Genomic DNA, 13,792 nt, shown 5'->3' with positions numbered 1-13,792 from the left:
TTATGCTGTTGAAAAAGGATATTTGCAGTGAATAAGTTGCAGAATTCTATCGCGTGATCTCTAGTGTAGTTTCTGTCACTAAGGCCCTATTTTCCTGCTGTTTCTTTGTCTCTATCTTTCACATTCCAATTACCAGTAATTATTAATTCATTTTGATTACATGTTTGATAAATATCAGATTGTAGAAGTTGCTAAAAATCATAATTTATTTGTCTTTGGCATTAGTTGTTGATATGTAAATTTGAATAATGGTCATATTAACTGCCATTCCTTACAGGTATATGTATATTACTCTGCTACTGACAGTGTTGTACTTCAGGATAGATCTTGAAATGTTCATTTTAATCATGAATGTGGTGCTATTCCTCTTCTATTTGTCATTCCCAGCATAGTAGACTGTACATTTCTCATTCAAAATGACCAATACCAGTGTATTTCAGATCACTAATACCTAGGATATATCAATCTGTATATGTTCCATGTCTTTTTTTTTTTTTTTTTTTTACAGTTTCTAATTTCCCTAGATTCCTTCTTCATACATTCCATGTTCTTGTTATTAATGGATGTTTGCAGTTGTTTCTTCTCATTTTGAGTTGTGCTACATCAGCAAATGAAGGTCTTAAAGTAAGCTTGACTCTATCCATGACTTTAAGGTCAACTCTGAGGAGGCAGTTCTTCCCCAGTGACATTTTGAGTGGCTTGCAACTTGAGGGGCTCATCCTCTGGCACTGTGTCAGACAATGTTCCGCTGCTATTCATAAAGCTTTAACTGGCCAATTTTTCAGAAGTAGTTTACCAGGTCCTCCTTTCTAGTCCATCTTAGTCTGGAAGTGCCAATGAAACCTGTCCACTATGGGTGACCCTGCTGGTATTTGAAACCACAGTACAAACAAACTGACAGACAAATGTGGACTTTCATTTTAGCCTTAGTAAATTGTAAAATGTTATAATATTGGATTATTAAGTACAATTTTATGTGACTAGTTTCTGTGTTGTCCACTTCAACATATTTTACCCTTACCAAGTTTTATACACCTAGTTTTTATTTAGGAGCTCTGGTAGCATAGTGCCTAAGGCACTTGACTGCTAACCAGAAGGCTGGCGGTTCAAATCCACCAGTCACTCCGCAGAAGGAAGATGGGGCAATCTACTTCCGTAGTGATACTGCCTCGGAAACCCAAGGAGGGGTCGCTGAGTCGGGGCCGACTCGACAGCACATAACAACAACAACAGTTTTTATTTAATTGAAAAATTTGTGACCACTGGTATAAAAATTTGCAATTAAATTCTCTTTTTCCCCAGAAGAATATTTCCTCTGTGCTAATACCATATCTGTAGAAAATCTAATTTTACTACCATATTCGGAGAATAACATCTTTTCCAGAGTTAGTGTCCCCAGTAATAGGAGAGACAACTTAAGGGTTTTATCACTAAAAATACTATTTATCTTGTCACTGAAATCGCAGCATTCTGCTAATAGAGTCATGCCTTAAGATATTCTCACTGGTAGTAAGAAATTTATGAACTTGAGAAGGTTTAAAATAATTAGTTCTAGTCCAACCCTATTATTTCATAGTTGTGGAAAATTAAATGATTCATCTGAGATTACACAGACTGTTAGTGATCAAGCTGGGACCATAATCTATGTGCTTTCTGTCCAGTGTTCTTTCTACTGTACCATATTGTTTCTCTTTATACTCTGTAATTTGTAATGCTTTTGGTACAGCCATGTTTTTTAGTGATTGTAAAGATAGAGGGCTACAGAATTGGATGATGCAATGGAATAATTTTTGTACTTCTATTATATTCAGTTTTTCTGTCTTTCTTCCCTAGAACTTCTTGTGAAATTGAGACCATCAAATATCTTTTAAATGTAGTAATTTCACAAGTGATTAAGCCAACAGTTTATCAGAAGACTTTTGAGATGGGTCTTTATGGGTTCAACAAAAGTAGTCACTTACTTCTGCCATCTCCCAGCTCTTTTGCAGAATTTCATTTGCTAGGCACTTGGGGCATCTTGTGCTTTCACTCTTCCTCTTCATAGGGGAAAAACTGGACTCATTTTTTCATATTCAAAATACATGTGTTGGTTGGCCAGCATGTTCTAGACTTAGTGTTCTGTACTAGACTTGGTGACTCCAGGAATTCCCTTCTAAGCTCCACAAATTCTGTGTATATAGTAGGAGTTTCAAGAATTCCCTTCAAGTTAAAAATATTTTTGCCCTCTTTTTGCCTTCAATTTTAATATTGAGAGATTATTGCTGAATAAAGGACTACATGTTTATGTGCCATGATATTTAGTATTTTGATATAACCCGAGTCTATAAAGGAGTCCTGGTAGCACAGTGGTTAAAGCCCTCAAGTGCTAAACACAAGGTGGTATCTGGAACCCACTAGCCCTTCCATAGGAAAAAGTTTTGGCAATCTGCTTCTGTAAAGATCTGCGGCCTTCAAAACTCTATGGGGCAGTTCTGCTTTATCTGTCTGTGAGTCAGAATCGACTTGATGGCAGTGGGTTTGGTTTTGGTGGGGTATAGTTTTTAAGCAGCTAATTATATGTGTGAGAAGATAGTCATAAACATCATTGAAACCAATGATGTTAAAAAACATTATTGAAACCAAACCAAAATCACTGCCATTGAGTCAGTTCCAACTCACAGTGACCTCTTGGGGTTTCCAGGGCTATAAATCTTTACGGAAGCAGACTGTGTCATCTATCCCATGGAGCAGCTGGTGAATTCAAACCACTGACTTTTTCATTAGCAGCCACATGCCTTAACCACTGTACTGCCAGAGCTCCTTTAAAAACATCATGTTACTGCTAAATCCATTAAAATAGTCTGGTGGAAAATTCTGATAAGCGCTTGTTTTAAAAGGCTTATTAATATCAAAATGAGTATCCTTTAGGGCTTACTTGGTCTTCTTGGCATGTAGCATTCTATTTAACAATATCCATTCTCAACTTTTAATTATTATAGTTTTGACATAATTTATATTGCTGCAAATAAGTCTCAATTCAGTTTTTCACTTCTTAGTTCACATGTATGTGTTCTATTAGTTTTACAGGCTTGGTTTTTTAATTTGATTATAATGATTTGTAGACAGTGTGTTTAAATTTGATTAGAGGACATTTTACAAATAGATTTGCTTAAAATAATCCAACAGATTTTGAAAGTGGGTATAGATAAACAAAATTACTGTTAAAATTGGATCATAGAAACAAAGGTTTGTTATCTTATCCTTAATACTATTATATGTTTGAAATTTTTCAAATTAAAAGCCTTTTTGATTAACCAGCAAATAAATAGTTTTAAATAACAATTTAAAAGGTAACTCACAATACAGTACTTCAAGCTCTTGGTAATTGGCCATTTCTGTATTTTGTGTGAGATAAGGCCACTTCTTTTCACTGATCACACATCTAAAAGTAATCTCTTCCTTTGAATGTCTTTTTCACTGTATGTCTCTTCAAGTACTTGCTGTCTTGAATTATTACTAGCATACATGTCCATATGCCTCATTTCCTTTAAAAGAGTACAATAATTTTTAGGGCAAAAACCATGGGTCTGATAATTTCATTTTCTTCCAAAATCCCTACATGATTTCCTGTATTTATTGTTTCATAAATACTTGTTGAACAAACAAAACAGTGACTTTGCTGGTAGTTATTTTATAAACCATTGAAAAAATGGTGTAATTTTAGATTGAACTACTTGATTTTAAAGAAATGTATATGTTTTACTTTTTTACATGCATAAAATCCTTCAAGATCTTGTGGCTCAGTGGATAAAGCGCTCAGCTGCTAACCAAAAGATAAAAGGTTGGAGATTAGAATCTACCAGCCACTCCGCAGGAAAAAAATGTGGCATTCTGCTTCTGGAAAGATTTACAGCCTTGGAAACTCTATGAAGCAATTCTACTCTGTCCTGTAGGGTCTCTATGAGTCAGTTTTTGTCTATTACAATCCTTATAATCATGAAACTTTGTTTATTTTTCATATTCAACTTTAAGGCTCTTGCTAAAGAGACCAGTGAAGATGATGAACTGCCCTCCGATGTGGATATGAGTGACCCATACTTTGCTGAGGAAGTTAAAAAAATTGGTAAGTCAGCCTGTATTTGTAATTTTCAATTGGAATGTAAAGAAAAAAGTTGACATTGGTAGAAACAATATAAGCTAGTCCTTCTTTAAAAATACCTAAAATTTGTATTGTTCCCTTATTGGCTTATAAGCAGTTCTATCCTGTGGGGAGTAATTGTTGATCAGATAGGGAAGAGTCAGCAGCATGTCCCTATATATACAGGAGTCATTTCTTTATAGGAGGCTCTGGGTAACATGGTTAATTTAAAAATTTGCTGGGATTCCGTTCTGGGAAATATCCTTATAGGAAAACCAGATTTACTCTATGAGACAATGAGAGTAAATAGAAGAAATACTCATCTTGTTTGCTTTTGCTGATACACTTTTTTATAAAACATCCCCTCTAGGTTTCTCTTTGTATAAGTTATGAAGAATTGAAAATGTGAAATGAAACTGTTTGTTTGTTGTGGATGTGTATATAAATTAATTTTTTAAAATTTATACATGGTATGTTATTATAAACCTTTTTCTGCCTAAATACACAAAAGCATCTATGTGCCATTTATGCCTTTTGTAATTATCTTCTTCATTATAGCTAAAAATCACCTTTTCTCTTATTTCCTTTTTTCCTTGAATCTCAAAACTAACCGATATTTTATATCCATGAAGCTTTGTTTCCATTGCTTATGCACCATTTACCCCATTCTGTTCTCAGTGCTTTCATTCTTACCTTTTTGATATGTGTAAATGTGTGGTAAGGTCCAACCCATACTTGCACAAGTCTATGAAGAGAATACCGTAAGTATTTTCCATTTGTTCTCAGGCATTTTGCCTTCCCCTGATCTTTATACCACACACATGAACCCCAAAAGGCTTGCACCTGGAACAATTTCAAGCTGGCATTGTAAGAGAAAGGTTTTATAAAGTTTCTCTGCTTCTTGTCCTTCATGACTACTGGGCCAGAATAGTTCTCAACAGGAAAGTCAAAATTGCTGAAAATTGTTTCCTGGTTGTTACAGCCTTAGAGCACTGACATTTTATTGATGAAAAAGAGATCAAGATGAATAAAGTCTATTGTAGGATGTAAGATTCTTGAGAATTGGAAAGGGAAATGGAAACTTTGCATATTCTGCTGTTTATCATACCTGAGCGGTCATTTCTAGAAGATGATGGATTTTAGCCTTATCCTCTGATTTCAGGAAACCAAGTTTATCATGGAGAAATGCAAAACATTAAAGTTTCCTTGTTCTCATTCCAAAGTCCTCCATTTGGCATGTGAAATCTGGTAAGATTGTAGAACTCAGAGTAGAATTAGAAGTAAGTTTGCGGGGTTAGGGTAGCCTGTGTATTGGACTATGTACATTTAAATGTGTCCAAGCTTTGTGCAAAGTTAGTATCAGAAGTTCTGAGAGAAGAGAGATATGTAAAATTAACTTGCTTTCAGTATACATTTGATTTGAGAATGCTTCCTAGAAGTAAATGCTTATAGTTGAGCTTAAGCTATTGTTTGGAAAGGAATAAGAAAAGCCTGAGAATTGTGTACATTAAAAAATTATGAACAAAAAATGGTATCTTGCCAGTTTGTTTATTCATTCTATTAATATGTTTGAATGTATACCAGGTTCTGGGCATTCCGCTAAGCTAGAGATACAGCAGTATTAAGCAAGTTTAAATTAAGGAGTTTATGTGCAATTACAGATGGCAGATGCTATACAGGTAAATACATAAGAATTTTATCAGACTATGGTACATGCTTTGAAGGGAAGAAATAGAGCAATACAGAGAATATAACTGGAGGAAGAAGGGGATATGGAAATATATTCAGATAGGCTAGGCAAAGAAAGCTTCCGAGGTGAGACATGTAGAACGAGGAGTTAAGCATAAGGAGTTGATGGAAGAGTGTTGACAACGGAGAGAAAAGTGGATAGAAAGTCAATAAGGGAGAAAGAACTTGTTGAAAAAATTAAAGACACCAGTGTGACTATAGCATGGTCAGAGAGGGAGTTTAGTATGCATTAAGGCTAGAAAAATAGGCAGAAACCAACCATGCATGGCCTTGTCATGACCACAGATTTGATTTTATTCTACAAGCAGTGGGAGACACTGAAGGATCTTTAAGCAGGGATGTGATAATCTGATACATATTTTAACACATTCCTCCAGTTCCTATGAGGAGAAAAGATTTTAAAAAGACATTCATAAGAGCTGAAAGATGGGGTTTTTGCAGTGGTCTACATGTAAGATGATGGTACTTTAGACAGCATGCCAATAACAACTGAAAAGAGAAAAGTGATTAGGATTCTAGATTTATTTTGGAGGTAGACTTGCTGATGTATTTGGATAAGGAAGAAATTTAGCATGATTCCTAGCGTTTGATTTGAATCTCTAAGTGAATACATTTCCATTTACTAAGTTGGGGAGATGTGCAGGAACAGTAAATTAGGTTTAGATAAGGGAAGAGTCAGTAGGTCCATTTTGAAAATAATTGCTCTGAGATGTCAATTAGATGTCCAAGTAGAGATATTGGGTTGATGTTTATGTATAACACATCAGGTCAGAGGGCACATATAAACTGAGGAGTCAGATCACATAATTAGTATTTCACATCATGAGACTGAGTTTTCAGTACTAGGTAGAAAGCATTCATTAGAGAAGAGGATACAGGATAGGATCCTGAGCTAGGGTAAAGCCTACAAGCGTTGTACTATTATCTGTAGTACTGGAGAAGGTACTTGAAGGTATGGAAAAGCTTTAAAAATCTGAGAAGAAACAGCCACTGAAATAGAAGGAAAAACACTAGCCTAGTGTCACGTGATCCAAGAGAGAAGAAATATGTACAGAAGGAGAGGTGTGACTGACTGAGTCAGGTTCTCCTAGGCTTATTGAGAAGTGTCTGGGAGATTTGGTGGGGTGGGAGAGCTCATTGGGTGATCTTGCATCCAGAGTTTCATTAGATTAATGTGGTTTAAAGTTTGAGTGAAATTTAAGGAAGCAGAGATGAAGAATATAGATGATTTTTCAGGAAGTTTTACTATGAAAGGTAAAATGGGCAGAATCTGTAAAGAGAAGGATTTTTTAAAGGCATGAGCTCTTAGGAATTGCTTTTATATTCTTTGGATTAATCAAGCAGAGAGGTAGAGATTCTCTTAAACACTGTACATTATTTCCTCTCATTCAGGATAAGAGTATGGCATCTAACATCTTGTGTTTCCAAAAGCCCTTGAGTCAGTGAGAGTCAGTGTTGATAATTGCAATGACTTTTTTTGCAACATACTACCCACATCTGCTTTATTCCTAAAGGAGCTGTTGTTTGGTCCATGCTTAAACAATTAATTTATTTATAATGCTGAAGGAAGGATTTCTAAAAGTTCTTGGAAATAGATTTTTGTAGTGTTATTTTTGGGGCAAAAGAGATCTCAAGTAGGCAGTTGGAGCACAAGTCTAAAGTTGAGAAGGTGTTAAGACTAGAAATAAAAATAAAAAGTCAACAATAAAGACGTTTAAAGACATGGAGTTGAATGAAAGAACCTTGAGAGTTCACAGAGATCTGAGAGCTGAGCCCTGAGGCCCTCTAATACTTAGAGATCAGGAAAATACGAAGGAACCAGCAAAGAAGCTCAAAAGTAAATGGCAAGAAGGGGAAAAACAGCCTCTAAGTATAGCTTCCAGCTCTCTGCAAAGGACATACACCACTTACAAGAGTCACCATATTCAGGGAAGCCTAAACTTAGAGATACTTAGAGAGTTCTCAGTGCATTCAGTTTTTCAGTCAGGAGCTACTTTACTGTAAGCAGTTGTGCCTGGTAATAGAAAGTTAACCCAGTATCAAATTTGTTCTTACAGGAGAAAAGGTTTTATTAAACTTTTACTTACATGTAGTGATGGCCATATTGTTCTTGCAAAGATAAGCTATTCATTTTGCCTATAATTTTTTTTTTTTAATATATAGAGTTCTGTTGTTGTTGTTGTTGTTGTTATTTGCCATCGAGTCAGCCCCGACTCCTAGCGACCCCTCCTTGGGTTTCCGAGGCAGTATCACTACGGAAGTAGGATTGCCCAACCTTCCTTCCGAGGAGTGGCTGGTGGGTTTGAACCGCCAGCCTTCTGGTTAGCAGTCAAGTGCCTTAGGCACTATGCTACCAGAGCTCCTTATATAGAGTTCTAGGAGTATGTATATTTAAGGTTTATATTTTCTTTGAGATTTCTTCTATTATTCTTATGCTAAGAAAATGTATCTTCTATTCCAAGAGTAGGTATTCCCCTATGTTTTCTCATTGGTTTGTTTTGTTTATTTTTAATGTTTAACTTTTTAATCCATCTGCAGTTTATTTTCCTATATATATAAGGTAAGATTGATTTTTTTAAAATCAAGAATTAAATAATTTACCCTGTTTTTTCCACTAATGAATGATGCTACATTTTATTTATATATTAAACTATACTCTTTTCATTGTTCTTAGTAGTATATAGTATAGTAATTGATTATTTTCACTTTGTGGCATATTTTAGTATACTATATCATTAGTATACTGGTATATCAAATCCATCTCATTAAACTTTGTCAAGATTTTATTAAATGGAATTTTACTTGAAATTTCATTAAACATGTTTTATCATGAATAGATGTTGACTTTTATCAAATGATGATTTTACATCTATTGACATGATCTACAATTTTTCTTTTTCACATCATGGATGAGGTAAATAATACATTACTTTCAGAAAAATTTCCTTCTTTATGATATTCGGTCTTCTCATTCAGAAGCATTGTATTTGTTGCATTCATGCCTATAGTCTTCTCTCAGTAACTTTTTTTGTTCCCCCTTCAGGTTCTATATATTTATTTAAGATTATTTCTAGATACCTTTTATTTTTGTTACAAGTGTAGACAGATTGTTGCTTATAGTCCTATCATTTTTAACCTTCTTATGTCGGTGCATTGTGCCAGGTATAAAGAAAAAATCAGTGGAATCTGCAAAAGGTGGCACATCTCCAGAGGAAGAAACTGAAATAGAAAGACAAAAGGTAAAATGTGATCATTATTACATGCTTATTGGGAGCTCTGGTAGCATAGTGTCTAAGGCACTTGACTGCTAACCAGAAAGCTGGCGGTTCAAATCCACCAGCCATTCCTCAGAAGGAAGACTGGGCAATCTACTTCCATAGTGATACCACCTCAAAACCCAAGGAGGGGTCGCTATGAGTCGGGTCCGACTCGACGGCACATTAACAACAACAACAACAGTGGGTAATTGATATGTATAATTGAAATTGTTTTTCACATGAATTTGTAGGATCCTTGACTAAAAAATAACTGATTTTAACAATTTATTTTAAAAATCTATTATGAAGCACATGCTTTTGGCAACATATTATTAAAACCTCTAATAGAGTATTGCCATGAATTTTAATTCAATTTGAATCTATCTTGTAATACAGACTTCACCTTTACAACTTGTTAAATGCTAATTTCTCTCTTTATGATTGCAAATAACATAAGTATGTACAGAATTAAAGTATTTCTTAGAAATGCAATAGGCCTTGTACTTTAGTGACCCCAAATGTCCATGATGCAGTTTGATTTGTTTGTTTGTTTTGTTTATTTTAATTATGATTTGGGTGAAAATTTACAAAACAAATTCACTTTCCACACAGCAGTTCACATACACTATCTCATGATATTGACTACAATTTACCACAGTGCAACAGCTCCCCTCCCACTTCCTCCCGATAATTACCTCTTCCTTATGTCCATCCCTCCATGCACTCCTGCCCCCTGAGCTATCCCCCTGTGCATAAACAGCCCTTCTTTCTCCCATGATTGTTCTTTCCAAGGAGTATATCTACCTCAGGTAAATGTTCACCTCATATGCCTGTCTTTTGTTTGGCTGGAAGCCACAGGTGTGGGTTCAGTTCCAGACCTGACGGGGAGCTAAGGATCATAGTCTCAGTGGTTCCACCAGGCTCTATCAGACCAGCAAACCTGGTCCCTTCTTCCCCACCTCACCCCCCCGCAAATGATTTTGAGTTTTGTTCCACATTGTTCTCCCTTTCTATCCAGGATCTCCTACATAGATCCACCTTTGAGTGGTTGGCAGTAGTAGCCAGGCACCATCTAGTTCTTCTGGTCTCATAGTCATATAGGCTGCGGATCGCATGGTATACCAGTCACTAGGACTAATTATTTCCATGAATCTGATTTTCTTCATTCTTCTTTGCTCTGGATCAGGAGAGACCCATCATTGTATCTAGATGGCTGCTTGCAAGCTTTTAAGATCCCATTGGTTACAGAGTGGTGTTTTTGCTAGGGCAAGAGTTGGAGTCGACAGTGCCCTAAGGCTGACTGATATGTTACTACTTGGGTGTGAGTCTGACTGGCCAACTGACTCCTGAATCTTTTTTTTTTCCCCACTCATTGCATATACTAAATGCTCAAAAAGTTATTTTCACAATAACAGGAAACTGGTTCTAGAAGCCAACTGTATGTGCCAGTGATGGAAGAGAAAGGAAATTAAACAGTCTGAAGTAATAATATGGGAAGATTCACAAAGGCCTGGGAGTATACTGTTTTTTCCACTAGACATGATGGTGTACTTGATTCTTCAGGTTTCATGTTGAATCCTGTGGTCGCTAAAAGAAACAGTCATTATGTTAGATTTCAGAAACAAATGTTAGGAGTGTGACTTGATAGAAATAATGTCATTATTAAAACAGTAAATAAATTCCATGTGAAAATACCTGTTTTGAGATTTTGCTGAATACAAAATATTACACATTTGCTAGATTTTTGTGTCTTTCTAAAAGACCAAAATGAAAACAAGAAATTCTTGTTTGGATAGTCTTGTTTCTACAGCCTGCTTACTAGTTACACTCAGTGAAATGTAGTCTGGTTTTTAAATACAAGCTTTCACTCCTCTCATTCTCTCAGTGTTGATGTTGCTTCTCAAGACTACTTTATCACTGTGCATTGATCTCTGGGTTTCTGTATGAATTTTGGTAATCCACAGTCAGATTGCAGATGAAGATGTTACCCTGGAGCATTAGTGATTGAGTTCTCCTTTCCTGTCTGTGCACCATTCTACTTATTAGCAATGATGGTATCTTGTATATTTGAACTGCTGCTCTCCACAGGCTGAAATGGCTTTGCTGATGATGGATGAGGAAGAGGAGGACAGCAGGAAGCACTTCAATTACAAGATGATAGTGGAGCACCAGAATCTGAGCAAAAAGAAGAAAAAACAGCTCATGAAAAAGAAGGAATTATTAGAGGATGATTTTGAGGTAATACCAGGAACATAAGTCATTAGCTTCTTAAAACTGAAGTTTAGTCTAAAATCGGTGCCCTAGGCAAAAATTGAATGTATTTCAACCTGTCGTTGAAGATGCCCCAGAAAGGCCCCATGTTGGAGCCAAAGCTACCATCTTTCAGTCAGCTAGCAAAGCCAACTGATCCCCAGTATGGGTGATCAGATCACTGTGTCTTTGGTTGAACACCAGGTGAAGTAGTGGCTTATCTTTTGGTACCATGTTACACCAAAAATACGTAGCTTTTGTTAGAGTCACCCTCCGTGTGATGCTTATGCTAAGAAAAGTATGCAGAATTAAGCCCAACTGAGAAATAGGCTTGCATTATGTAAGGTAATGTTCACTATAAAATGGCCATTACAATGAGTTTTAATTGCTCTGTTTCTTATTTCTATCTCTCACTTTTTTCCCTATTTTTTGGTGACTACATACTCTTAATGGCCCCAGAGTTCCTAGGCATGAGTTTGAGCCCTTTACAGAAAACCTACAAATGTGGTCAAGAACTACTTAATGATTTCCAACCATTAGCATGGAAGAACATTGAAGACATTTTGAATTTGCAAAAGGATGGAAGGAAATACACATATAACTTCTAAGTACCATGTAGAAGGACCTTGAGACCACTTTGCAGGTTCTAGTTTATGTTAATCACTTCCATTATGCTCTTCAGTGAATTGATTTTCTTATGAAGAGCTAAAAGCAAAAATGGTTTGTAATCAAATCTTCTATTATTACAACTGCCTCCACATATTAATAATCATGCATGAAAATACTTTTCACATCTGTTGTCATTACTCTGACCCATCTCCAGGTGGACTCATATTAGTGCTTGGTGGCAGTAAACTATTCTTTCTTTCTTGCCACTCACCCCTGTACCTGGCAACACTCGAAGTTAAATGCTGGGCTGAAGTTAAGGTACACTCCTAAGTGTTGAACCATGATATTTTTCTAGAAAGATAGAAGATATATTTGGGGCCTTTATCTGAACAGACCCTGGTCTTTCCCATAATGGTCTTTAAGGTCTTTAATCTACAGATCACCTCAATAATTACTCATTTTTGGCACCAAGGTTAAAATTTCTTAAAATGTACTTTGAATTCAGAGATTAACACTGCTTTATGCTTTGCATAAAACTCCAGCAGGAAGTGTCATAGGTAGGTGTTTATACCCATCAGAAACAGATTTTACATTGTAAGCATGAAGAAGCCCTGCCTTGAAAACTGTTTCTACAGTTGATTAGTCTAAGTTACCAGTGTCATGCACTATAGTTCCCATTCAAGTAGATTGTCATTACATAATAAGAACATTGTCCTTTGTATGTTATAATCCAGAGGTGGGCCTTAAAACTCCTTTGAACATCTGTAGAAAAATAATTTTTTAATGAATGAATGTATTTCATATAATCAGTACCTCTCTGACTCTGAATTTTGGCCTATTTCTTGGCGTTATGGTTTACTAATTTTTTTTTCCTTTTGGTTTGCAGGTAAATGTTAAGGATATACGGTTTCAGGCAATGTATACTTCCCACTTATTTAATTTGGATCCCTCAGATCCTAATTTCAAGAAAACAAAAGCTATGGAAAAGATCCTTGAGGAGAAAGTCCGGCAAAGAGAACAAAAAGAACAAGAATTTACTCAGACAATAAAGAAAAAAGAGAGTGAGATTCAAAAGGAATCACAAAAGAAGTCTATTGATCCTTCCTTGTCAATGCTGATTAAATCTATAAAAACTAAAACAGAGCAATTTCAAGCAAGAAAAAAGCAAAAAGTCAAATAACTAGGTATTGCTTCATTTTGGATTGAAAATGTATTCTGTGACAGTATACAGAAATGGTAGAAGTTATGTCTGTTGGGAATAAAGCTCTCTCTCAAGAATATGAATAGCGTTGTAAGGTTTCTCACCATAATCAACCTTTGGACCTAATTGTGGATGATTATTTTATGAAATTCAGATCATTCTAGTAGAAAGTTACTGTAGGTTAGCTTTTTTAAAGACTGTTTAGAATTCTTTGTAGAAAAAAATAGAGTAATATCTGCCCAGTCTTAAGTCTGTGTAACTAGTATAGACAATTTTGAAATATATGTATATACAATATATTTCTCTGGCAACAAGAAACAGATTTAGATATCTATTAAAATAATTTATTTTTCTAGCTATAAAGGGTAGAAGCCAAGAACTATCCTTTGTAGTTTAGTCGTGCTTTTCATAGTTTGTTTATGAAATAAATTTGCAAGTAAAAGTACAAAATATTTTTATTATTTTGTATAGAACTGTTTTATTTCATTTTATGTACTTCAAATAAACTGCTCTGGAAAAATATCTGAAAAAATGACTTTAACTCTTTAAGAGGACAGCTCCAGGAAGGAACCTTTCAGGTTTGCATGGCTCATAATTATATTTGAAATG

General features: G+C 35.4%; 1 protein-coding gene across 1 annotated transcript in view; it reads left to right on the top strand.

Annotated features, from left to right (window-relative positions):
* ESF1 (ESF1 nucleolar pre-rRNA processing protein homolog) overlaps positions 1 to 13,162 on the top strand; it is a 104,209-nt gene extending 91,047 nt beyond the window's left edge. The window contains exons 10-13 of the mRNA XM_007946384.2: positions 4,012 to 4,102; positions 9,029 to 9,105; positions 11,212 to 11,361; positions 12,869 to 13,162. Coding sequence (XP_007944575.1) covers positions 4,012 to 4,102; positions 9,029 to 9,105; positions 11,212 to 11,361; positions 12,869 to 13,162 — 612 coding nt within the window. The remainder of the gene's footprint in view (positions 1 to 4,011; positions 4,103 to 9,028; positions 9,106 to 11,211; positions 11,362 to 12,868) is intronic.
* Positions 13,163 to 13,792: the final 630 nt, after the last annotated feature.

The sequence above is a fragment of the Orycteropus afer genome, unplaced genomic scaffold (genome assembly GCF_000298275.1).
Source record: "Orycteropus afer afer isolate SDZICR_OR568_19922 unplaced genomic scaffold, OryAfe1.0 scaffold00158, whole genome shotgun sequence".
Taxonomy (NCBI): domain Eukaryota; kingdom Metazoa; phylum Chordata; class Mammalia; order Tubulidentata; family Orycteropodidae; genus Orycteropus; species Orycteropus afer.
Note: the sequence above shows the minus strand (reverse complement) of the source record. Positions and strands in the feature narration are given on the sequence as shown.